Raw genomic sequence first — 27822 nt, forward strand, 5'->3', positions numbered from 1 at the left:
ATCTGATGATGTGTAATTTTGGTATCCTGTTTGACCCTGAGCGATGAAAATCAGGGATGCACAAGAGGCCAGAATTGGAGGAGCACAGAGATCTCGGAGGGTTGTGGGGCTGGAGGAGGTTACAGGGATAGAGAGGGGCAAGGCCATGGAGAGATTTGAAATCAAGGATGAGAATTTTAAAATCGAGACATTCCTAGACTGGGAGCCGATGTAGGTCAGCGAGCACAGGGGTGATGGATGAACGGGATTTGATGTGAGTTAGGATACGGGCAGCAGAGTTTTGGATTGGACAATTTTTTGCTGTGATGTATTACTCCATCTTGGCCATTAAAGTCCTTTTTTAAAAAAATATTCAATTAGGCTTCAATAACTTGTACATTAGTAGTCAAAATAATTAGTGTCTTGTGTGTCTGTTTGGACTATGTTTCTCCCCCTGAGATGAAAATAAACGTTAATTAGAAATCCTTTTGTAAAGACATTTTGTGAATTCTTTTGAAAAGTGTTACTTTTGCAAAATTCAAATTAGTTGCTTTTTCCACGCTTGTTTGAAGACACCTTTTTGTTAATCTTCTGTTCATTCATTTCAAGTATTGGGCCACTATGACATAATTAAGGTGGCTGTCCCCACACACTGGTGTCGGTCACTTCAGTGGTTCAACAAAAATGATTCAACATGATGTAATTACATCTGTCTAACAGTAACATTATCCCGGTAGGTCAGCGGGCACTGGGGTGACGGATGATGTAACTTAGAGCAAGTTAGGATACGGGCAGCAGAGTTTTGGATGAGCTCAAGTTTACAGAGGGTGCAAGGTGGGAGTGGGCCCGGCCAGGAGAGCATTACATCCTAAATAGCTGAACCATGAAGAGAGCTTTGTTTTAAGAGGAGCTTAGGTTGTACACTGTTTTAAGACATTGACAGCTATGTGACAAGTAGACAAAGATGTGATGTCAATTGTTGTCAGGTGTCAAAAGCAAATGGACCATAGGATGGCCAGGAGACTTTTCACACCTTGCCTACTTAAGTGTTAGAAATTGCCTAGCCATTAAAGAATTAATTTGACCATCAAATGAGCCTGCTTTAACATTAATGTAAAGACAGACATAATTAAGAAGAGCACTGTGGTCTCCAGTTCCCTGTTTTGCACCGCCTATACCATATGTGGAAACATCTCGTGGATAATTTTCCATCACTCAGTCAAAAGTTGCTGAAAAGAACTACAATGATTTTGGATTCTCATTTTTTTGTCTTGAAACAGTTTATGTATTGTGTAAGTCAAGTATTGTACTGCTAGTTTCTGGCCAATGTCTAAGTGTTTCTATGCAATTATCTGACGACTAGATTTAGCCTGAACAAGATGGTGGGCAGTGGGCTTTTTACTGACTTTTGGAGTATACAGGAGAGCACAGTGGGCATTCCACATGGTCTCTGATGCAATATATCATAACTAAGGGATAATTGTTAGTCCTGTGACATGTTATCCCACCTTGTAGTGACACAGCCCATTTACTGGCTTGTGCTAATAAACCATCTGGATCGCAGTGTTTTTTTAACGGTCATAACATTGCACTCAAGCCACGGGTTCACAGCCCGGCCCATCATGGGACCTAAATGTAAACGGGAAAACACCTCCCACTCAGAGACCTCTAGCGTAGCGTGACATTTGATGCCCAACATGGGGCTCAAGATGGCTGAAAATTACTTATAACTCCTAGCTGACCACTAATAGTCCAATAGAACTATCTCCCCATAGTAGTTGGGGAAAGCGTGCTTAAATAGCTCAGTAAGTATCATCAGCTGAAATAATAAATAGAGAGACACCATGAAAATGGCTGAAAGAGGAGATGAAAGTGATAAAATTGACCTTATTAAGCAGGTAACTGGAGAAAGATGGACGACTAAACTCCTAGCGGAAAAAATAGTTCCTAGAAAAGGGAAAAGTAAGTTAAGAATAACCTTTGGTAAAAGTGTCGGGAGTTAAAAAGGCTACAAAGAGAGCCCGAGGTGTAGTTGGGATTGAAAAACATAATGAGGAAACGGACTAGTACACCACTGCGCAGAGCACAGATATCGATGAGGGGGAGGCACTGTGCAGACGACCAATAGGGAATCTACCAAGAGACAGCCTCCATAAGTAACCCCCTAAATAGCCAGACTACCCAAAAGGGCAGAAGCAATGACCCGAAATAAAGCCCTAGAGATAGCTGAAAACTCGAGGAAACTGACTCTTATTTATGTACAACATGCCTACAATACACTGCTCGAAATTTGGGCACAGAATGGATGGTGTGACCATCGCTGGAGGCCTTTGGTACATTAAGCTTCTGGTCAATGATGTCGTCCCAAGATGTTGCAGGTGGGGGTCCTCCGCAATATTGGTGCCATGGAAGGTGAAGGAGAGATGGATGGGCCAGATGGTCGTTGCCTGGCACTTATGTAGTGCAAATGTTACCTGCTACTTGTCAGCTCAAGTCTGGATGTTGTCCAGGTCCTGGTGTAGGCTGTCATGGGCTGCTTCATTATCGAAGTAGTTGTGAATGGAGCTGAACACTGGAATTGTCAGCGAGCAGCCCCACTCCTGATTTTTGGAGGAAAGGCCACTGATGAAGAAGCTGAAGATGGTTGGGCTGAGAACGCTTCCTTGAGTAACTCGTGCAGCAATTGTTAATCTATGCTTGTTTGGAATGAGCATGCTGATCTAAGGTGCAAAAAACCTGAATCACATCCTTTCCCACACTATCGTTCCCTATTTCTAATGAGAATCAGTTTATTTTCACTCATCCATCTTTGTAACTTAGTTATTTAAAACCTGCAAAACTTTTGTTGCACTCCTCTGTACCCTCACTGCCTATGTTTCTTAAAATAAATTGGCTGAAAACCTACCTGTTGGCCTCGAGCTGAGCATTGTATCCTGTGCCAGTTTAGAATGTATTTTTAAATAAGATTCTGCAGGTCAAGAAGAGCCAATTAGAAAACACTAATTATGGGGGTGGCTAACTAGAATTTTGAGGAAGGTGGAGGAGGGGCTAGTCTGAGTGACATAAGTGGGAGCCAATCAAGTGAGTCACAGGAGTTAACACTCTCAATTAGTCAACTCTCTTCGAGGAACACTTGGTGACGGACAAAACATGGAAAGTTCCATAGTTCCCTCTTGTGGAAGGATGGCTTTCAGTGCAAGTTTCAGCAACAGTTTCAGAAAATCACATTAATGGCCCTGAAATTGCTTTCAAAGTAACGGTGAGCTGAACAGCGTTCACCGTTATTAATGGCGAAATTGAAGAGCAAGTTCTGGCAACCGCACATGCGCAGTCAAACATGTAAATCTGGAACTTGCTCCTCCTGGATCGCTGGTGATGTGAGAGCTCTGCGGATTGTCAGCTCGCCTGCAGGCTCTCCATGGAAATTAATGGAGGAGCGTGAAATTGCTGCTGGAACGTGGTTAGTGCCCACTAAAATAGACTAAAAAAGGTACGCTCAAATGTATCAGGTCTAAACTACGTTTTAACAGTGTGGTAATTTTTAAAAATTCGTTCACGGGATGTGGGCGTCGCTGGCGAGGCCAGCATTTATTGCCCATCCCTAATTGCCCTTGAGAAGGTGGTGGTGAGACGCCTTCTTGAACCGCTGCAGTCCGTGTGGTGACGGTTCTCCCACAGTGCTGTTAGGAAGGGAGTTCCAGGATTTTGACCCAGCGACAATGAAGGAACAGCGATATATTTCCAAGTCGGGATGGTGTGTGACTTGGAGGGGAACGTGCAGGTAGTGTTGTTCCCATGTGCCTGCTGCTCTTGTCCTTCTAGGTGGTAGAGGTCGCGGGTTTGAGAGGTGCTGTCGAAGAAGCCTTGGCAAGTTGCTGCAGTGCATCCTGTGGATGGTACACACTGCAGCCACAGTGCGCCGGTGGTGAAGGGAGTGAATGTTTAGGGTGGTGGATGGGGTGCCAATCAAGCGGGCTGCTTTATCTTGGATGGTGTCGAGCTTCTTGAGTGTTGTTGGAGCTGCACTCATCCAAGCAAGTGGAGAGTATTCCATCACACTCCTGACTTGTGCCTTGTAGATGGTGGAAAGGCTTTGGGGAGTCAGGAGGTGAGTCACTCGCTGCAGAATACCCAGCCTCTGACCTGCTCTTGTAGCCACAGTATTTATATGGCTGGTCCAGTTAAGTTTCTGGTCAATGGTGACCCCCAGGATGTTGATCGTGGGGGATTCAGCGATGGTAATACCGTTGAATGTCAAGGGGAGGTGGTTAGACTCTCTCTTGTTGGAGATAGTCATTGCCTGGCACTTATCTGGCGCAAATGTTACTTGCCACTTATGAGCCCAAGCCTGGATGTTGTCCAGGTCTTGCTGCATGCGGGCTCGGACTGCTTCATTATTTGAGGGGTTGCGAATGGAACTGAACACTGTGCAGTCATCAGCGAACATCCCCATTTCTGACCTTATGATGGAGGGTCATTGATGAAGCAGCTGAAGATGGTTGGGCCTAGGACACTGCCCTGAGGATCTCCTGCAGCAATGTCCTGGGGCTGAGATGATTGGCCTCCAACAACCACTACCATCTTCCTTTGTGCTAGGTATGACTCCAGCCACTGGAGAGTTTTCCCCCTGATTCCCATTGACTTCAATTTTACTAGGGCTCCTTGGTGCCACACTCGGTCAAATGCTGCCTTGATGTCAAGGGCAGTCACTCTCACCTCACCTCTGGAATTCAGCTCTTTTGTCCATGTTTGGACCAAGGCTGTAATGAGGTCTGGAGCCGAGTGGTCCTGGCGTGAACCCAAACTGAGCATCGGTGAGTAGGTTATTGGTGAGTAAGTGCCGCTTGATAGCACTGTCGACGACACCTTCCATCACTTTGCTGATGATTGAGAGTAGACTGATGGGGCGGTAATTGGCCGGATTGGATTTGTCCTGCTTTTTGTGGACAGGACATACCTGGGCAATTTTCCACATTGTCGGGTAGATGCCAGTGTTGTCGCTGTACTGGAACAGCTTGTCTGGAGGCGCAGCTAGTTCTGGAGCACAAGTCTTCAGCACTACAGCTGGGATGTTGTCGGGGCCCATAGCCTTTGCTGTATCCAGTGCACTCAGCCGTATCTTGATATCACGTGGAGTGAATCGAATTGGCCGAAGACTGGCTTCCGTGATGGTGGGGATATCGGGAGGAGGCCGAGATGGATCATCCACTCGGCACTTTTGGCTGAAGATGGTTGCAAACGCTTCAGTCTTGTCTTTTGCACTCACGTGCTGGACTCCGCCGTCATTGAGGATGGGGATGTTTGCAGAGCCTCCTCCTGTTAGTTGTTTAATTGTCCACCACCATTCACGACTGGATGTGGCAGGACTGCAGAGCTTTGATGTGATCCGTTGGTTGTGGAATCGCTTAGCCCTGTCTATAGCATCTTGCTTCCGCTGTTTAGCATGCATGTAGTCCTGAGTTGTAGCTTCACCAGGTTGGCACCTCATTTTTAGGTACGCCTGGTGCTGCTCCTGGCATGCTCTTCTACACTCCTCATTGAGCCAGGGTTGATCCCCTGGCTTGTTGGTAATGGTAGAATGAGGAATATGCCGGGCCATGAGGTTACAGATTGTGCTGGAATACAATTCTGCTGCTGATGGATGCCCAGTTTTGAGCTGCTGGATCTGTTCTGAATCTATCCCATTTAGCACGGTGGTAGTGCCACACAACACGTTGGATGGTGTCCTCAGTGCGAAGACGGGACTTCATCTCCACGAGGACTGTGCGGTGGTCACTCCTACCAATACTGTCATGGACAGATGCATTTGCGACAGGTAGATTGGTGAGGACGAGGTCAAGTAAGTTTTTCCCTCGTGTTGGTTCGCTCACCACCTGCCGCAGGCCCAGTCTAGCAGCTATGTCCTTCAGGACTCGGCCAGCTGTGGTGCTACCGAGCTACTCTTGGTGATGGACATTGAAGTCCCCCACCCAGAGTACATTTTGTGCCCTTGCTACCCTCAGTGCTTCCTCCAAGTGGTGTTCAACATGGAGGAGGACTGATTCATCAGCTGAGGGAGGACGGTCGGTGGTAATCAGCAGGAGGTTTCCTTGCCCATGTTTGACCTGATGCCATGAGGTCCAGAGTCAATGTTGAGGACTCCCAGGGCTACTCCCTCCTGACTGTATATCACTGTATACCTTTGGTGGGTCTGTCCTGCCGGTGGGACAGGACATACCCAGGGATGGTGATGGAAGAGTCTGGGATGTTAGCTGAAAGGTATGATTCTGTGAGTATGGCTCTGTCAGGCTGTTCTTGACTAGTCTGTGGGACAGCTCTCCCAATTTTGGCACAAGTCCCCAGATGTTAGTAAGGAGGACCTTGCAGGGTCGACTGGGCTTGGTTTGCCATTGTCGTGTGCGGTGCCTGGTGGTCCTTCCGGTTTTATTCTTATTATGACTTTTCGTAGCGAGATTTTACAACTGAGTGGCTTGCTAGGCCATTTCAGAGGGCAATTATGAATCAACCACATTGCTGTGGGTCTGGAGTCACATATAGGCCAGACCGGGTAAGGACGGCAGGTTTCCTTCCCTAAAGGACATTAGTGAACCAGATGGGTTTTTTACGACAATCTGGTAGTTTCATGGCCATCATTACTGATACTAGTATTTTAATTCCAGATTTTATTTAATTAATTGAATTTAAATTCGCCAGCTGCTGTGGCGGGATTTGAACTCATGACTCTGGGCTCTGGATTACTAGTCCAGTAAAATAACCACTATGCTACCGTACCCGTCTTAATGACTATCAAACAACCTCGTTGGCACTGAAAATTAAATTTTGAAAGTGTGGAGTCTCATTCGTTGAGATTTTAATAGTTGTTGGACATTTAAAAAAAATAATTTAACATTTTTTATTTTTTTACTTTTTCTTTCTGTCTCTTTTATCGTGGATAAGTTAGTATGTAAGGAGCAGCGATCGCGGGTCGTTCACCACCCACAGCAATTTCCAGCCCATTATAAATGAGATAAAAGGGTGGTAAATTTAACTTTTGCAATAAATATATGAAATATGTTGGTTTAGCTACTCCTTGAAAATTTAAGTATTGTATGATTATTACTCATGAGGTGGAAGTTTGCCTGGAGTAGGTTCAATGGAATCAACAGGGAATAAAACATTTGCCCAGAATTTGCTGGAGCGGGGGCATCGCATGGCGTGCGCAGTGAGTTGGAGTTTTTTTTCCTCACCCTTCAGCTCAAATTATATTTGCACCGCCAATTGCTGAAAGTGCGAGCTGATAATGGAGCATCTGGGACCTTGGTGAACGGCAGGACCAATAGTCTATCTCCTTAACCAATGAGATTTAAGGATTGAGAAAGAAACAGGAATGTCGGAGAAGGAAATAGGGTGAATTGGCATCAAATTGGATACAGAAAGAGAAATAAAGAGAGGGAAAGAAAGTTTGGATTAAGAGAGAGAGAAAAGAGACAAAGGAAAAGTAAGAAAAATTTTTAAGTATCTCTAAGAACAATTTACTACCTGTAGGAATGAGGCTCCACAGTTTAAATTGTTCCCTTTCTGGGGCTGGAGAGGTTGACTGACATTGTAGGAACAAAAATCTCCTCATTAAAAAAGTACTTACGCTGTTAAGTAGCAGCCCTAACTTTCTGCGGCGTATTTAATTGGCGATTAATGCACAAATGCAGAAATTTCATGAAATTCACAGGAAGATTGAGGGCGAGCTGCCATTTTTGTGAAGCTAATGGCGGAGCGGCGCAAATCGTCTAGCAACTTGTGGCAATTCACAATTCATGGGGTATCTCTTGCTCACCATAAGTTGTTGGACGCTTTACACATTAATAACAGTGAGCACCATTGAATTCGCCGTTATTTTGGCTGCAAGATCTGGGCCAATAACTTACTTCTTTCATATACACCACTGGGTGAAGGGTTAGCTTCTGACTATGGTAGAAAAGTGTACTAGGTAGGCTAAATACGGCTATCTGGTCTTTGAGCAAGGTAAATTGGTAGGGCATAAGATGAAGTGAATATGGCAGAAAATGATGTGGTGTCCCGCAGGGATCTGTACTGGGACCACTGTTGTTTACCATTTATGTAAATGATTTGGACTCAGGAATTGGTGGTATAGTGTTGAGACTGCACCAAAATACAGGAAGACATAAACAAGCCTGTAGAGAGGGCGGATAAACGCAAAATGAAATTCTATATTGCGAAGTGTGAGGTGGTTCATTTTGGTTGGCGGCATAAGGAGGTCACTTATTCCTTGGAAGGTAAGAAATTAAATGGGGTAGAGGAGCAAAGAGTCTGGGAATGTGGATACATGTTTCGAAAAGTAAAATTCAAGTTGATAAGGCTATAAAGAGTGCAAAGTAGTGGGGTTCATTTCCAGAGGAACAGAATGCAAAAAAAGGGAGGTAATGTTAAAATTATATGGAACCTTGGTTAGACCACACTTGCAGCACTGTGCACAGTTCTGGACTCCATACTACAAAAAAGATATTGAAGCACTGGAGAAAGTGCAGAAAAGATTTATAAGGATGATACCGTAATTGAGAGGATGCAGGGAAGATTGAGCTGGTTGGGGCTTTTTTCTCTGGAAAATAGATTAAGGGTAGACCTGATAGAGGTCTTTAAAATTATGAAGGGGTTCGGTTTGGCGGACGTGGAGAAACTGTATTCTAGTTGTGGGTGAGTCCAGAACAAGGGGGCATAAATATAAGATGGACACTATCAGATCAAATAAAGTTTGGAGGAGTTTCTTTACACTGAAAGTGGTGAGATTGTGGAATTCGCTGCCACATTGAGTGGTTGAAGCAGATAACATTGGTGCATTTAAGGGGAGGCTTGATGCATACATGAGGGAGAAAGGAATAGTGAGCTATGTGGCAGAGCGAGGAGACGTAATTAGCTTTGAAGGAGGCTCATGTGGAGTATAAACAATAGCATAGACCAGTTGGGCCAAATGGCCTTTAGCCCTGCAAATTTTTCCTTTTCAAGTATATATCCAATTCCCTTTTGGAAGTTACTATTGAATCTGCTTCCACCACCTTTCACGCAATGCATTCCAGATCATTATAACTTGCTGCTTAAAAAAAATTCTCCTCAATTTCCCTCTGGTTACTGCTGGCATTCAAATCATACCATACAAAGAACTGAGCGTGAGTATTCCTTTTTAGGTTTTGAATAAATTGCAAAATTGAGATGAGGAAGAAGAGTCTGTGAGGGACCAAGAAAGGCAACTGTGCTTTTTACACAGTCATCACTACCATGGAGCCAGTGTTGATAGACCCTTTCACGCATATGTGGAGATGTCAGAGGGGGCCTGTCTTTGATGCCTCCATTTCCCAAGACAGGCTGGTACAGGGCTATGCCATCTCCTGCAGGTATACAGACAACATCTGCATCAGGTTGGCTCCTTCAGTACAAGTGAAGGTGAGCACAGCATGAGGTTTTCACACTACTGGATCCTTTCAAGCCATCAGGAGATAATTGGCACATCAGGCAGTCTGAAATGCGCATGTGTATGAGGAAAATGACAAATGCTGTGTTTGTAATGGGCAACATCTTTAGAGTTTTTCTCGTGGAAAGGAGGCATCAGCTGGACAGAGCAGAGGATTTTCATTGGACGGCAAGGTTCCCTCAAGTGGAAAGCAACATACATGGGACCAGATGGAATGGGGCTCTTCATATCAACACCATGTGCTTCATGGACAGAAATGATTTGCATTCAATTATTGTTCAGGTAGTATCTAACCACAAAAACACCTCTCTACACATTAGTGTACTTAATCCAGGAAGCAGCCGTGGTGCTTTTATTGTGCAGCAGACCATGGTGCCTGCATTATTTGAAGCAGGAAAACATTCGGCGGGTGGCTGTGAGGAGAACAAGGTTGTCCTCTGCCTCCATGGCTGCTGACCCCACTCAGAAACCTGCTAATAACAGAGGGTTGCCTCAGGATTAGCCACCTCCACCTTCAAGAAAAGTGTGCCACGCAGCTTAGCCATATGGAAGAATGTGTGCGTAAGATTAGTGGCTGTGTACAATGCTTGAAATGGTGTCTCCCTGAGGGTGTGGCAGTTCCCAGTTTAGGTTTGTACCGGGGTGACAGGCTCTAGAAGAAATGTTTGCAAATTGAAGAATGCACTACTTACCTTTGCCTTGCTCCTGATATCAGCTAGGTACAAGAGAGTTAGATGACGTCATTGACACAAATGGTGACCTTCCTCCATGCAGGTGACACCTGTGCTTTTATTGCAGGGTGGTTTTCAGCCACCTTTGATGTATGAAGATATTAGTTTTTATTATTTACTACAGTAATATATTAACATCTGGCAACTATTTTTTAAAAATCTGCTGGGTGAAGGTTAGAACCCAACAAACTAATCAGATGTAAACCGTTAATGTCTATTTTGTATAAAAGTGTCCACAATGCCATAAACATATGTATTGATGTGTTCCAATACAATTTTTTTAATAATGTCTGCTTTTTGTTAAAAAAATACCCACATTGCCATTAAAAATTGATGTACGTCTGCCAGTGCAACTGTTTAATATCCATGTATACATTTCAGAAGCCTATTGGCCTGGTGCTCAGTTCCTTTCATTTGCACTCGCTGTACAATATGTTTTAACAATGCAGTGATTTTACTGCTTTTACAGATATGATTATACAGACTAAGTTGTTGATATAATTTGCTGCATCAACATACCAATGGGTACAGTAGTTTTTTTTGCAAGGTCTACAAGGTAGAAATCTGCTAACACTACTAATTGAACAACTTGCATTTTATAAATAGATCTTGCTGTGGAAGATCATTTGTACTTAAGGATTAAGCTCATTTTGTGAGATTCAGAAAAATGACAACAAGATAGGCTTCAGAGAGTAATGGATCTAATCTGTTATTTCCTTTTTAATCTCTGCAGGAAATTTAAGCCTTCATATTTGGATAAACGGGCGTCGCATCATATCCCTCTGGTGGTTTTGATCGTGCTCTTGCGTGGACTTCACAGTACAGTTGTCCTTCAATGAAAAAGTAACCCTTCTGCTTGAGGTTCATGTCACAGTCTGAGCAGACAAAGCATTCTGGGTGGCGATACTTGTCACGGGCCTTGACCACCGTACCGCTGTATAAGAATTATTTTACAAAAATGAGGTTAGGGTGCAAGTATTCAGTGAGGACATGATTTTACGACTTAGGAACTGAAAGTAACGCGGGGTGGGGGGCGGGGGGGAGAAATTGGACATCGATGTGTCCGTTTTTCGGGTGTGAAATAGGCGAATCGGGGTCCAAAATCCTGTCCCAATCTCCCATGCCCGATTTACCCCGGAAGTGCGCCTCACGTGAAATTGAATCAGGCGACTTTTAGTCAACCATGACATGTGCCTGAAACAGGCAGCAGGCGGATTTGGCTACTCAAAAATTCATGGTCCTAAGCCTAGGTCATTAAAGTTGGAACTTGAGCAGTCGTGCACAGACTGTTATTCTTTTATGAATATTACAGTATGTAAAAGATGGACAAGATTTTGAGGACCAGACATATTCAAATACATACTCAAATTTTATTTGAAACGTAACATTTCTAACTGTAAAGAGGCAATAGGCTTAGATCTTCTGTGGGTCCCTTTTGAGGGGGAGGGTAGGCGTGTGGTGAGGTGGCACTTCTACCCACTTCTTTGGCCAGTTGTTGACTCTGTCCCAATTCCCAAGGACAGGGTCATTAAAATGATTGGGGCTGCGGGTCAGTGCCTGTAGTGGTGCAACAGAGGCATCTGTCGCGATGAGGAATTAGAGCGGTACCCTGTCATGCCAATAGTGTAGCATCTGAGGCCCTTATCAGGCCGAAGATTAAAAGAAGGAAAAACATCTTACATAGAATTACATAGAAAATACAGCACAGAAACAGGCCATTCGGCCCAACAGGTCCATGCCGGTGTTTATGCTCTATATGAGCCTCCTCCGTCCCTACTTCATCTAACCCTATCAGCGTATCCTTCTATTCCTTTCTCCCTCATGTGTTTATCTAGCTTCCCCTTAAATGCATAAATGCCAGTTGCCTCAGCTATTCCTCGTGGTAGCGAGTTCCACATTCTGACCACTCTCTGGATAAAGACGTTTCTCTTGAATTCCCTATTGGATTTATTAGTGACTATCTTATATTTATGGCTCCTAGTTCTGGTCTCCCCCGCAAGTGGAAACATCTTCTCTACGTCTACCCTATCATAATCTTTAAACTACCAGGCCTCCCCCCATAGTCTTCACTTTTCTAGAAAAAAGAGCCCCAGCCTGCTCAATCTTTCCTGATAGATATAACCTCTCAGTTCTGGTATCATCTTAGTAAATCTTTTTTGCACCTTCTCCAGTGCCTCTATATCCTTTTTATAATATGGAGACCAGAACAGTTCACAGTACTCCAAATGTGGTCTAACCAAGGTTCTATACAAGTTTAACATAACTTCTCTGCCTTTCAATTCTATCCCTCCAGAAATGAACCCCAGTGTTTGGTTTGCTTTTTTATGGCCTTGTTAACCTGCATCGCTACTTTTAGTGATTTGTATATCTGTACCTCCAGATCCCTCTGCTCCTCTACCCCATTTCGACTCTTATTATCCAAGCAGTGTGTGGCTCCCTTATTCTTCCTACCAAAATGTAATACCTCACACTTATCTATATTGAAATTCATTTGCCAATTACACGCCCATTCTGCAAGTTTATTAATGTTTTCCTGTATTTTGTCACAGTCCTCCTCGGTATTAACTATACCCCCCAATTTGGTGTCATCCGCAAATTTTGAAATTGTACTTCCAATTCCAGAGTCCAAATCGTTTATGTAAATGGTGAACAACAGTGGGCCCAGCACTGATCCTTATGGAACACCACTTCCCACCTTTTGCCAATCTGAGTAGCCACCTTTAAATCCTAGTCTCTGTTTTGTGTTTTGTAGCCAGCTTGCTATCTATTCTGCAACTTGTCCCCCGACTCCACATGCTCTGACCCTAGTCATGAGTCTACTATGCGGTACCTTATCGAAGGCCTTTTGAAAATCCAAATATATTACATCTACTGCATCACTCTTGTCTACCCTTTCTGTTACTTCTTCAAAGAATTCAATAAGGTTGGTTAAGCATGACCTTCCCTTTTGAAATCTGTGCTGACTATTCTTTATTATATTTTTGGATTCGAGATGTTTTTGTATTACATCTTTGAGTAGGGATTCCATTATTTTTCCTACGTTAAGCTAATTGGTCTATAGTTCCCTGGATTTGTTCTATCTCCCTTTTTAAATATGGGAATCACATTAGCTGTCCCCCAGTCCTCTGGCACTATTCCCTTTTCTAATGAATTTTTATACATATGTAATAGTGCCTCTGCTATCTCTTCCCTAACTTCTTTTAATATGCGTGGATGCAATCCATCCGGACCAAAGGTTTTATCCTCTCTAAGTTTGATTAGTTTATCAATTATCTCCCCCCCTTTCTATCTTAAATGCCTTTATATCTTTTTTGATCTCTTCTTCTAATGTCATGCCCACCATATTAGTCTGCCTGGTAAATACTGAGGCAAATTAATTATTTAATATTTCTGCCATTTTGCTGTCATGACCTGTGAGTTTATCGTGCGTATCCCTTAGTGGCCCTATCCCTATCCTGATTTTTCTTTGTTATTTATGTGTCTGTAGAATACTTTACGATTTCTTTTTATGTTCTTTGATAATTTAATTTCGTAGTTTCTCTTTGCTTTCTTAATTGTTTCTTTTTAAATTCTTTCCTAAACTCTTCATATTCCCTTTTGTCATCCTCTTCTTTGTTGTCTGTGTACTTAGTATATGTCTTTTTCTTTAGTTTCAATTTTGTACTTATTTCTTTATTTATCCATGGTATATCATTACTGGCTAGTTTGTTCTTGCTTTTTAGAGGATATATTTCCCCTGGATTCTATTGATCACCATTTTAAATGTTTCCCACAGCTGTTCTATTTCTTTGTTTATCAGTAAATTTTTCCTGTTTATTTTCCCTAGTTTCATTCTCATCCCCTGAAAATCAGCTTTTTTTCCAATTTATTGGTTTGGTCTTTGTCTTACTTATGTCCTTCTCAATCGTTATCTTAAACCATATTATGTTGTGATCACTATTGCCTAGATATTCCTCTACCTTTATTTCTCTTATCTGTTTTGGTTCATTTCCCATTACTTGATCCAGCAGTGCTTCCTCTCTCGTCGGGCTTTTTACATACTGGGTAAGAAAGAAGTCCTGCACACATTGTAAAAACACCATTCCCTGTATCCCCTTTCTTACCTCTTCTTGCCAGTTTATTTAGGGATAGTTAAAATCTCCCATGATTATTATTCTATGTTCTTTACTTATTTCACATATTTGCTTACATATTTCTTCCTCCACCTCCTTTCCACTATTTTGTGGCCTGTAGTATATCCCTATTAGCGTGATCGATCCCTTCTTATCTTTTATTTCAATCCGTATGGATTCTGTTTCTATCCTTCTGTTAGTTATGTTTCTTTTTTCTACTGCCATTATATTATGTCTAATTAGTACAGCTACTCCACCCCACTTCTTCCTTCCCGAACCTTTCTGATTATGTTATAATTTGCAATATTTAGTTGCCATTCCTGTTCTTTATGTAGCCATTTTTCAGTTATTCCTACTGTATCTGGTTCCTCGCTGGAGGCAATAATCCTCGGATTATTACCACCAGCTCCCCTGTTTTATTTTGGATGCTGTGTACGTTGCTGTACAGGCTGTTTAATTCATCTTTAATAGTTGCTCCTTTTACTTTATTTTTAACAGTCCTTTTGTGCTTCTATTTTATGACTGTATTTGTTCCTTGACGGTTTGTTTTCTTTATTCCTTACCCCGTTCTGACCTTTACACTCATCTCCTGTTTCTTTTATCTTTAAGCTTTTGTTATTGCTACCAGATCCCTCCCCCCATCTTGCTAGTTTAAAGCTTTATCCACCACCCTATTCATCCTTTTCCTCTAAGACTCTGGTTCTATTCCGGTTCAGGTGGTCACAGCGGTACAGCTCCTACCTATCCCAGTGTTGGTGCCAGTGTCCCTTGATAAGGAACCCCTCCTTCCCACACCACTCTTTCAGCCACGCATTCACCTTTCTGATTTGCCAATTTGCACGTGGCTCAGGTAGTAAACCTGAGATTACCACCCGTGAGGTCCTGCTTTTCGATTGAGTTCCTTGCTTCTGACATTCCCTTAGCAGGACCTCTCAGCAGGCATAGGTTTCACTGGGCCTAGCGGGGCAAAGCTGGGCGGAATTTCAGAGATGGCCCAGGAATCACCCAGAAATGCCCACGGTACACCCCTCAAATGAGTCCACGACATAAAGTGGGGTGCGTTTAAGTAATGTCCGTCCCCCCCCCCACCCCCGTGATGTCCGATCCCTCCCCCCACCCTGACATTGACCAGAATTTCCAGGCTACCATCTTTGCTGGGGAGGAAGAGGAAGAACCAAAACATCGTGTTTCATTTTTGTCCCAAAATTAGTTTACTAAACAACATTTGGTGATGACTTCTATCCCTTCTAAAAAGCCTGGACATTGCTGAATCATTTAGTGATTGACAGCTTTGGAATAGAATTCATGAACAAAAAGGATGCAGATGTTTCTTTTTAAAACTCAAATCACAGAGGGGAGATTTGCTCTTTGCACAACGTGTAACAAAAATGTAAACCTTTTATAAGTAGATTTATGATTTTGTTACACACAGTGGGCAAAGGAAGGCATTCCCCCATATTCGTGTGCTAAACAATGAGGAATTAAGTTTGTTAGAAAGGTGGGCGTTAGTCTGGAAAGAGTGGTTGTATTAAAATTAAAAGTTTTATTCAATGCACAATATTTTATAGCTTGCTCTATTACATGTCCATTTTATAATAATCAAATTTAGAGAACTGAAAGATTTGTCTCCCTGTGGGCTGTATGACACCTGTAGCTTTCCTCACATAACAGTGAGAACCATGATTGTGATGTGGCTGGCACCTGTTGGCATTTAACTGAGCTTTTCTCCAGACATGTAAGCCAACATCCAAATCACGAGGCTGGCAAACTCAATTCATGTGGGAGTCTTGCTGTCAGCAAACAGAAGAGACTTTCATCCCATCAGTCCGGGTTGCATTGAAGTGCAGGCCTCAGAGGGGAAAGGACAGTGTTCTCATCCACCACACTACCCAGTTTCCCAGAGTGGTTTTGTTGGAAAAGCGAGAAAATGGGATTAGTTTGAAGAGAGAGAGCAAGAAGAAGGGACTTTATAAAATTAGTACCTGAGAGGGGCTTAAATTCAGGGCAGGCAGGAAGGTGGGCTGAATGGCCCCTTCCTGTACTACAATTTCTACGTTATGGCTCAAGGTAATACAGTGAATTTTCAACTTGTACATTAATCAGAAATAGTAACTAAGAGGTAGGAAAGCTTAAAGCCTGCTTTTAAGCAGGATTTATCTAGTTGATATTACAGTAAACCTTCTTGCTTTGTAAAAATACTCACACTATTCCATTTCCACACTTGTCGCACAGTGGCAGCTTTTGAACACTTCCTGCTGAAGCACCGACTTTTGTCACTGGAGCCCTCACACTTCTGGTGCCCATGGGACGATTAGATTTGTCATCTTGCACAAAATTAGATAACGGTTAAAAATGATTCCAAATTTGAAAGAGTCACTTTTGAACAAATTTTACTGCAGTACATTGAGCTAATATGATCAGCCATCATGTGGAGCTTTTCATCTGAATAAAAATACAGGTGGTAATATATCTGTGATTTATCATGTGAGTTATTTCCACAATTCCTTCTAGTGCCACCATACCCAAGTAGAAATTATATCCTTCCACTCTATATGCATTGCACAGTGACTCACCTCTTGAGCCCGAGTATCCCTTCACACATTGATGTCACAACAAATGAATACCATAAATGGGACAGATCCCCAGGCGTGTGATTAAACACGTAAGAGATGCTTCAATGATATTTGATAATTAAATCTTCTGAGTCCAACCAGGTCACCATGCTTCACACTAATAAAGACAAGGAGCTAGCGCTGCTCACCACCTTCCTCTGTCTCCAAGTAGTCCTGGATTGCTCGGAAGGACCCAGATTGTCTTGGCTCATTACTTTCCTCCTGCTCATCATGTAGCATCTTGTATACCTCCGAGTGTTGAACTCCTGGTGCTGGTTCAGTTCTGCATGAACATGTAAGTTACAGTGAGCAGGTAGAATTTTAAATAACCTGTGTACAGTAACTAAAAATCTCAAAACAACAGAGATAATATTTACAGACTCTAATAATATTTTGGCAGTTTCTAAATCTCTATTTTCTACTATTTCCATTTCATACTATTTTGGCAATTTATGTGACTACTGTAAACCACTGGATACCATGGAACTTTCTGCAGTGTAAGAAACTTGTTGGCAGAACAAAAGGAGTTGCATGCAGAAAGTCAATGCAAATTGGTAACATTTGCAGATGTTACCAAATTAGGGGGAATGGGAGGGGGGTGATGAAATTGACCTTTGCCAATAGCGCAAAACAGGTGATGGTGAATTAGCGGCCTGTTCTACACCCCGCTCGAAGAATATCGGGCGGCGTGCTAACTGGGCTGCCGATTCGCTACCGCCCATTTTGTGCTTTTGCCGAAGACCAATTTCACTCCCTAGGAGGAGCAGAAGAATCCCAGAAGGCAGCGCAGAAATTGCCGAATGAGTGGGACAAAGTATTTAAGTGGGCAGAATAATAGAATCATAGAATCGTTACAGCATAGAAGGAGGCCATTCGGCCCATCGAGCCTGTGCCGGCTCTTTGTAAGAGTAATAATAGCAGATGAAATTTAATGCAAAAAAAAGTCAAATACTGAACATAATCCTCCCTCAGCATTGCTAATCTTTTTGCTTCCCTTCTATACTTTTATACTTCTATTCTTTGATACTTCATGATCTATACTTTTATTTATTTCTCAGAATTTTCTTCTGTATTATGTTCCCTATATTTATTATGTACTTTTTTAACAAATAATTTTTGCTCCAACCTCTCTATTCATGGAATCCATATACTTTTCTCTTGTACTTAATCTGTGTTTAATCTGTACTTTATCCATCTCAGATTTAAAAATCTCCCAATGATTACCCATTACATGATTGGCAATTATTTTTCAGTCAATTAATCTGGGCTAGGTCCTCTTCATCTCACTGAAATGTGCTAGTTTGCAGTCCAAAAACTTTATCTCTGGCTCCACTTCTTAAAAATATATTTTTAATGTGACCGAAATAGGTTACGGTGACTATTTCCCAGATGTTTTTTTACCTTCACGTCACTTACTTGTCCTGCTTCATTATTCAGAACCAGATCTAGCACTGCATTCTTTCATGTTGGACATAGAACTGACTCAAGAACAGTCCTCGATGCATTTTGAGAAGCTCTCCACATTTTGATTAAAAACATTTGCCGTATTACCTTATTGTGGGATCCGTGACTATTTATAAAGCCATGGATCCCATTTGCCTTTTTAACAGCCTTCTCTTAGGATAATTAAAGTCCCCAATAATCAATCATAGAATGATACAGCACAGAAGGAGGCCATTCAGCCCATCATGCCTGTGCTGGCTCTTTGGAAGAGCTATCCAATTACTCCCATTCCCCTACTCTTTCCTCATAGCCCTGCAAATTTTTCCCCTTCAAGTATTTATCCAAATAGCTTTTGAAAGTTATTATTGAATCTGCTTCCACCATTGTTTCAGGCAGTGCATTCCAGATCATAACAGCTCGCTGCGTAAATTTGTTTTTCCTCACGTTGCCTCTGGTTCTTTTGCCAATTGCCTTAAATCTGTGTCCTCTGGCTACTGACCCTATCAAAACCCTTCATGATTTTGAACCCCTCTATCAAATTGCCCCTTGACCTTTTCTGCTCTAAGGTGAACAACCCCAGCTTCTCCGATCTCTCCACGTAACTGAAGTCCTTGTCACTGGTACCATTCTAATAAATTTCCTCTGCACCCTCTCCAAAGCCTTGACATCCTTCCTAAAATATGGTGCCCAGAATTGGCCACAATACTCCAGCTGGTGCCTAACCAGTATTTTAGAAAGGTTTAGCATAATAGCATAGCTTTTGTACTCTATGCCTCTATTTATAAAGCCACGGATCCCATTTGCCTTTTATAACAGCCTTCTCAACTTCTGCCACCTTCAAAGATTTGTGTACGTACACCCCCAGGTCTGTCTGTTCCTGCACCCCCTTTAAAATTGTACCATTTTGTTTGTATTGCCTCTCCTCAGTCTTCCTACCAGAATGAATCACTTCACACTTCACTGTGTTAAATTTCATCTGCTATTTGTCTGCCCATTTCACCAGTCTCTCTATGTCCTTCTGACGTGTGTTGCTATCCTCCTCACTTTTTACTACAATTCCAAGTTTTGTGTCATCTGCAAACTTTGAAATTATACCCTCTATACCCAAGTCCTGGTCATTAATATGCATCAAAAAGAGAAGTGGTCCTAATACCGACCCTTGGGGACACTACTGTATCCTTCCCTCCAGTCTTGAAAAACAACCGTTCACTACTACTTTCTTCCTATTTGTATTTCCTCATACCAGGCAGCATCCTAGCCAACCTACACTGTACCATCTCGAGCCTCAATATCCTTCCTTTAGCGTGGAGCCCAATACCGTGCACAGCACTCCAACTGAGATCTTATTTAGGTTTTATACAGGCTCATCGTTACCTCATTGCTGAGTTGCACAAGAGTACGAACATTTAAATATAGGGTGAGAGTGTTTAGTTTTCCAAATCAGTATCTAGTGCTTGACTCTGAAGTGTTTGGATTTCAGTCCAATTTTGAAATTTGCCATATTTCACTGGAAGGCCTGTAAGACCAAGGTGGAAGTACAGAATTGGAGACATGAAAGTGTAAAGTACTGAGGGGAATGAGGATTTTAATCTTGAGAATTTACTACTGCAAGCGACCAGGGGGTAAATTTTAACTTCGAGCCAGGAAGAGAGTGGGGGGGGGGGGGGGAACTCTGGGTGTGAAACCTGGAAGCTAAGTGGGTGGGTCGCGATCTGCGATCACAACCTTAATGAGGCCAATCAATTTTACTTCCGGGTTTCGTGCCCAGCAGCCAGCCTGATTGACAGTCTGGCTGGCTATCGGGCAGGAAGGCCTGTGGCAGCATGCCGCAGCTGGGGATCAGAGGGAGAGAGGGAGGGAGGGATCATGGGCCGGGAAGGAATTTGGGGTGTTGGGAAGAAGATCGGGGGGCCAGGAAGAAGATAGGGGGGCTGAGGAGAAGAACTGGGGGCCAGGGAGAAGATCGGGGGACCGGGAAGAAGATTGGGGGGCCAGGAAGAAGATCGGGGGTGGGGGCTGGAAAGTAGATCGGGGGGCCGGGAAGAAGATCGGGGCCAGGAATAAGATCGGGGGGGTGTCGGGAAGAATATCGGTTGGGCCGGGAAGAAGATTGGGAGCCAGGAAGAAGATCGGGGGGGTCGAGGAGGAGATTTGGGGGCCAGGGAGATTGGGTGGGTGGCTGAAAAGATTGAGAGGCCATGGAAGAGATGGGGAGGCCAGGAAGAAGATCAGGGGGCTGGGGAGGAGATTGGAGGTCGCTGGAGGTCAGGCGAAGAGTAGGAGGTAGGTGGGGTCCACCATGGGGGGGAGGGGGGGTCCACCATCCGTGGGGATCCATCATCGGTGGGGAGGGGATCGGCCGATCGCGGGGATCCTGTCGGCCAGACAAACTTGTTGGGCCTGGATGAAGCACCCCTGCTCCTCTGGGTCCACAAGCAGTGCAATAAAGGCACTCACCTCATGGATCCAGCCCTTCCCGCCTGATTTCACCTGACGTGAATTGGAAGCGATGGGAAACCCGAAGAAGTAAGGTTAAATTCATTTTAATTTTCCAATACACAAAATATTAAGTACCTCAAGTATCTCAATGAGGTACATTGCCCTTTTAAGTATCGGCCTGCCGGCTTTAAGTGGTGGGGACTTCCTGGTGTCTGCTGTCCACATGCAGACAAACCTGCCTGGGTTAAACCCAGAAGTGGGCCAGTTGGAGTTAGCATGCAGTCCTGCTCTAAAAAGCTGTTATTTTAACCTCCCACCTGCCCCCAACCCACCCTTTCTTGGAGGTTAAAATTTACCCCTAGGTAGCTGAGCCTGGATGAGTGATCTGTGTGGTAGTGAGAAGGAGTAAAGAGTCAAAGGACTGGTATGCAAAAGAGTTGTTTATGTGAAGTGAGTGGCTTTTATATGTTAGCCAAATAGATTGCTTGTAAGAACTTTTGGTGCAGGGTATGCTAACTACATAAATCAACCATCTTGTTTTCCAGTTGTGGGAGATTTCTTGCACGGGGATCATTAATACATACTCCCACAAATCATACATTTCATGCTTTAACTTCAATTACCTTATGCGCAAGGGTGAAGCAACAGCAGTGGAAACCTGGCATTCCAATATTTTGATAATATTGCCGTCAGAATACAATTACATGGGGGAGTTAAACTGAGCATGGCTAATCTTGACTTGGAAGCTTCACCTTGACTGTTCTATTGAGGACAAAATTTTGCTGAGGCTGTCAATTCTCACGGGCCAATGGTACCAGCCACAGAAGAAGTGCTGTACTTGTTCCTCTCACCTGTAACGGATGGTGAACTACCTACTGATGACCACATATATGAATCAAATTACAAAACATATTGCATGGCCACAAAAACAGCAACAGAAATATTAATTGTAAACCACAGGCAACAAAGAATGTAAAGCGAGAACATTTTATTAAGCAGATGATGCGTCAGAAATGCCTGGGTAATTATTTCTAACACTCATCTTCCGTTACGATGCTTTGAGATAAACAAATCCTTAAGGTGAGACTGATTTTTGTTACGGAAATCCATGTATATCACTAAACACTCTTAACTCAGATGTGCAGCAGGTTAATACTTAGGCTGGATTTCCTCTACCTATGATGTTCCAATAACACAACCCAGTTCCCAACTTCAGAACAATGGTCCCTACCATAACAGGCAACCTTGCATTTTCCTGTATCAGGTGACACTGCAATTTCCCTCAGTTCAAGTCCGACCCTTCGGAATAGATATAGTTGATTGTTTAGAAAACTTGTGAACTTCAGCGAGCTGCAAACCTTAACCGGTGAATGAGAATTTATAGGGAATGAACTCCATCACTATCGACATTATCACTAATCACAATCCAGTGTGCCATAGTGCAAATGTTATTTGCTGGTATGAAACATTATTGTGCAGCATTAGATGACTATATAAAGAAAAATTTATATAATCTAGTTGCACTTTCACATGACGGCTGAAATTCCATACTGCCAGGGAAGGATATCGAGGAACAGGGCAATCCGTCATTCCTGCTCTTTCTCCAATTGCAAATATTTTATTTGGAAAAGAACTCCCTGCTGACATTCAGGACCCCTAGAACAACAGTCCTGTCATGGGAAATAATATTTCACTGGAGTACAGTTAACAGTATGATGGTGGAATGCCTGCTCTACACAACCATCTTTGATTGTAGCAGCACAAAGTCGAAGCACATACAATTAGGAAAACAAATCTCTTCGTTACTGCATAAATATGGATATTTCTTCCTTCCATAGAGGTCTATCTCTAAAGATCTACCTTACCATTTGGATTGCAGTAGGAAAGGAGGAAATAAAATTGTTTAGCAGCAATGCTACTTTGAATATTTTTGGGTAGCACAAAAAACTGAACAGAATTGTCCTACACCCCCCTTTCCTAGAAGTAAATTCAAAACTGCACCTCCATCTTGAAGCAGATTGCTAAAAGTATGGCAAAATAATGTGCCATACAGCTCATCCTTAAGTGAACACACTTACATGTGTGATTGCTTTGTATAGGTGACAATGAACCTCTCTATGAATTCTTTCCATATCAAGTATTAAACTACAAAATTACAAAGATCTGGTTAAGGTGCATACTTTGATATCATGGAAACTTTATGTTGCAGTATCCCTTTTCTTTAATAATTGATAAACTTGTATGAAAATCCTTAACAAAACAAAACAATTGCTTCAATGAAATGCACCTGGTAAAGGCAACCCAAATAATACCTCAGCTGGCAAAGCCAGTTCTAAACTAGCCCTGGTAGATGAAGACTTTTAGTTTATGAAGTTGATAAATTTGGATTAATGGCAATGAGATACTGCAGCTTTAAAGCTCAGGCTTTTGTTAGATTGTGCTGTTGTCTACCGTTGCAACAAAACTGCTACATTTTCAGAATAGTTAAAATGTCCCAAAACAGTGTTATATGTTCAAATATTATTAGAGTCAAATGAATATTTCTTCAGAGTTTAAGATAGGGTTATATGCAATGTAATTCTCCATTTTTCTTACAAACTGCATTACAGTGCAGTAGCTTAAGGATTCAGTGCCAAGCATGTTGCTGTCCTACATGCAGGGATTTTACTTCCTAATTGCATAAGATATCCGTGTTATATAAAAATGTACATTTATTTTCAGGGTTTCTGTAGTAATGGCTTTTGCAATCACTATTTACCCTATTAGTGGGTAAAATATACTGATTCAATTTATAAGAAAGTTTACACTTTTGTTGAATTCCTATACATTGTGATAGTTTGCAAAGAGAAATGCTTTCAAAGTGTTACTACCAAGACATTTTAAGTCACTGTCACTGTTTAAATAATATTAATACAAAAAGTTTTCTGAATGTACTGTATGAGTACAGTAGCACTTAATGAATGCACTATATAATTAAAACAGTAGCAGATTAATGAGTATACTGAATAATTAGTACAATAGCAGGTTTAGGAATATACTACATAATTAATACAGTAAAAGGTTAATGAATGTACTGTATAATTAGTACAGTAGCAGGTTAATGAATGTACTGCATAATTATACAGTAGCAGATTAATGAATGTACTGCACAATTAATACAGTAAAAGGTTGATGAATATACTGTATAATTAATGCAGTAAAGAGTTAATCTACTGTATAATTAGTACAGTAGGTTAATGAATATACTGTATAATTAGTACAGTAGCAGGTTAATGAATGTACTGTATAATTAATACACTAGCAGGTTAATGAATGTACTATATAATTAATACAGTAGCATGTTTATGAATATACAGTATTAGGTAGGTTTCTAGGTATACTGTATAATTGGTACAGTAGTTTTATGTACTTACTAATGCAATAGATTTATGAATGTATTGGTACAGTAGCAGGTTTATAAATGCACTGTATAATTACTGGAGTAGGTGTACGAATGTGCTGCATAATTTGTACAGTAGGTTTATGAATACTGTATTAAAGTAATAGCAGGTTTTTGAATGTGCTGCATAATTAATACTGTAGCATGTTTATGATTTCCCTGCAATAGTACAGTAGCAGGTTTCAGCAATTACTATGTAATTAGTACATTCTTGCTCACCCATCACCCCATCCTTGCTGAGCTACATTGGCTCCTGGTTTCCCAACACTTCCAATTTAAAATTGTCATTCTCGTGTCTAAATCACTTTATGGCCTTGCCTCTCCCATTCTCTGTAACCTGCTCCAGCCATAGAATCGCCTTCCGAATTCTCCGTTCCTCTGACTCTGGCCTTTTCTGCAACCCCCCTCCCTTCACCCCACCATTGGCAGTCGTGCCTTCAGCCAACTAGGTCTCATGCTCTGAAATTCCCTCCCTAAACCCCTCTGCCTCTCCTTCTTTAAGGCCCAACTTTAAAACTCACTTCTTTGACCAAAATTTTGGTCACTTCTCCTAATATTTCCTCCTTTGTTTTGGTGTCCATTTTTATTTGATTATGCATCAGTGAAGTCCCTTAGGCATTTTTCTATGTTAAAGGTACTATATGAATAAAAGTCGTTGTAGTAGTAGGTTTATGAATGTACTGAATTAATGCAATAGGCTTATGAATGTGTGGTAATAGAACAGTATATAGTTTAGTCATGTACTGTATTAGTACACCAGGATTATTAATGCATTGTTTAATTAGGTAACAGGTAGCAAGTTTATGAATGTACAGTTTAGTACAGGAGGTTTATGAATGTACTGCAATAGTACTGTGAGATTTATGAATATACTTGTAATTAATAGTTTTATGGTGTACAGAAAGGGATGCTTCTTATCCCTTGACAGTAGATATCATGACCAAGAATTCAATTTTAAAACTTTATATAAACAACATATTTGTACTTTTCTTTGATAAGTTTTGAGGTGAGAGAAATAATAGGTTAAAATCTTGCATTATCATCAATGAAATAATGTGATGTCCAAATACAGCCAATGGCACATATCCTGTAGAATTTTCACCTTATCCTTACTAGGTCCAGCAGTGATGTGGAGATGCCGGTGATGGACTGGGGTGGACAAATGTAAGGAATCTTACAACACCAGGTTATAGTCCAACAGTTTTATTTGAAAATCACAAGCTTTTGAAAGCCTCCAAAAGCTTGTGATTTTCAAATAAAACTGTTGGACTATAACCTGGTGTTGTAAGATTCCTTACATAGGTCCAACAGGTTAAAGATCTTGAAGATCCTACAGGATCCAGCAACGGTTTTGATTAGGATGTTCCGCAGAATAAGGGTTTATTTCTTGTGCAAGAATGTTTACACATAAGTAGACTACAAATGGGTTGTTGCTACAATTGCATTAATGTCAAGCATTATTTACATCGTATGAAAATAAATGGCTTAGTTACCAAAATGATATTTAAAATAATATTAGTGTGTTACTCCAAATTAAGAGGTTCATTAGTTATTATTTACATTTATATAGTCGTTGTCTGATTATATTACATAGTGAGTTAAAGTTAATCCTACTTTTAAAATAAAAACTGCTGTAAATGCATAGCAGATAGATCAGCCTCAGAAAGAACAAGGCAGTTTAACATTTCAGATGATATCGGTACCGAAATCTTAACCCAGCTTTCTCTTTTAGATGCCAATCAACCCGCTGTGTATTTCCAGCATTTTCTGATTATATTTCAGATTTCCAAGGCTCTGGGTCTTTTGTTCTTGTTACATTATCTTTAGGTGGGATGTTGGATAACAATGTAAACTGCTTGACATGCAATATCGAGGGATCAGGCATTAGCCAAGCTTTGGTACAACATGCTGTCATAGAGCTGATAAACAACAGTAAACTAACACAATGTACTCAAACATATGAGGATGTGTAACAGATGATTCAAGTGTTGCACTTTATTTTTAATGTGAGAGGATCAAGGGATTAAAGTACTTTTTCCTTTGAAAATCTATAATGCTTTAAGAATCAAGATTTGAACTTTGCCTGAAAATTGTGCAAGAGAATGCTACAAAACTTTGTAGAAACGTGCAGCACCCAAAAGTAACAGACAAATAAATAAATAAATGACATTAAAATTATACTAAAACCATTTGTGTTTCACTGGAAAAAGCACCCTGGTATGTATGATAGCTCAATACAGTAAATTTCAGAATTTGCAACTCAATTTTTTTACAAGTTTGTTGAACTGCATTAATTAAACAGGTTTATTTTGAAAGGAAAATTTTTCTATTTGTACAATGTGCACTTCCCTTGGTCCTCTTTTGTAAGAAACAAAAATCAAGACAGAAATACATGCAGTCTATCAAAGATAAAGCATAAAACCTGCTCAAGGTGGAAACTACTGAGAAGGGTTTGGGTCTGGTATTGAACTTGTGTTCAAAGTAGCCTAGTTCCTGTAAGGAAAAATGGTTAAAAATAACACAGATATCTGAGATGAAACCTTGCTCAGTAAGGACTAGAAAAATCATGATTAGCATCTGAATAAAGAGATTATGAGGTTTCCATAACATTCTGTGACCTTGTGATTAAATAAATGTTATCATAACATCACTAGGACCTTTACTCATTTTATGTCATTTCAAAATCAAACCCACCTGTATCTACAATAATGTAAATGTTTCCCATGTCAATGAGATAGTACTTGGGCCCCATCTGAAAAAAGCTTTTAAATCAGGACTGGTTCCTTGATTTTGTCGCTCATAAAATTGAAGGTAGTTTAATTTTATCCTTTAATTTGTTACACCCCTGTCATCATATATATAAAATCGCTTTATTTTTCTAAAATTATTTCTTCCACAAAACACATGGTTATTGGAGAGGACAAAATATTCATTATATACAGTGGGTACAAGTAGCAAGAGCTGGACAGAACAAAGACAAAGACTGTAAATTGATCAGTCTAAGGCGGAGAGACTCGGCAGAATCTAAACCCCATACTTACATCTCCTGTGGATCAATAATCAGGCCACGCAGCTGTCCCTGAAGGGCATCTTGTATGTTGCCAGAAGAGTACAGGCCAATTGGAGAATTATAGCTGGAGCTCACTACCTGTCTTTTGTCATCAATGTTTCCTGCAGCAAGAAATGGCTGGGCCTTTCTGTTATGGGAATCTCCAATAGATTTGACTTCCTGCATATAAAAAGGCACAAAAATACACAAGGCTACAATTCATGCTGAAGCTAATAAGCACCAGCAGCCACACCATGCATCTGGTTGCTAAAGATCACTTCATGACTGCAACTAACTTTCCTTCTATCCCCCCCCCCCAACAATGTTCTATTTTCAAATGATGTTATCTGTATCCAAACTATAATCAGCTAACTTAAGATATAAAGACAAATAGCTTATGTTAAGAGTAACTTACATATGCTAAATTTGATCAATCATTGTTATGGGAAAACAAAAAAATAAAACTAATTCAATATAGGGTAAACCCTGCCAGTGATATCAGGGGCAGAATTTTGACTTCGAGCCAGGAAGGTAGCTGGGGGGAAAATTTTCGTGTGC

At 41.4% G+C, this 27822-nt stretch overlaps 1 protein-coding gene across 3 annotated transcripts in view; it reads right to left on the reverse strand.

Annotated features, from left to right (window-relative positions):
• Nucleotides 1–10500: 10500 nt before the first annotated feature.
• pdlim3b (PDZ and LIM domain 3b) overlaps nucleotides 10501–27822 on the reverse strand; it is a 77849-nt gene continuing 60527 nt past the window's right edge. For 2 of the 3 annotated variants that reach the window (XM_067982607.1, XM_067982608.1), the window contains exons 4-7: nucleotides 27257–27444; nucleotides 17044–17177; nucleotides 16486–16606; nucleotides 10501–11104 (exon numbers count right to left, since the gene is read on the reverse strand). In XM_067982607.1, coding sequence (XP_067838708.1) covers nucleotides 10909–11104; nucleotides 16486–16606; nucleotides 17044–17177; nucleotides 27257–27444 — 639 coding nt within the window. In that variant the 3' untranslated portion in view covers nucleotides 10501–10908. Of the gene's footprint in view, nucleotides 11105–16485; nucleotides 16607–17043; nucleotides 17178–26637; nucleotides 26709–27256; nucleotides 27445–27822 lie in introns of all 3 variants that reach the window. The other variant, XM_067982609.1, reaches the window with a different exon arrangement.

This window comes from Heptranchias perlo, chromosome 4 (genome assembly GCF_035084215.1).
Source record: "Heptranchias perlo isolate sHepPer1 chromosome 4, sHepPer1.hap1, whole genome shotgun sequence".
Classification (NCBI taxonomy): domain Eukaryota; kingdom Metazoa; phylum Chordata; class Chondrichthyes; order Hexanchiformes; family Hexanchidae; genus Heptranchias; species Heptranchias perlo.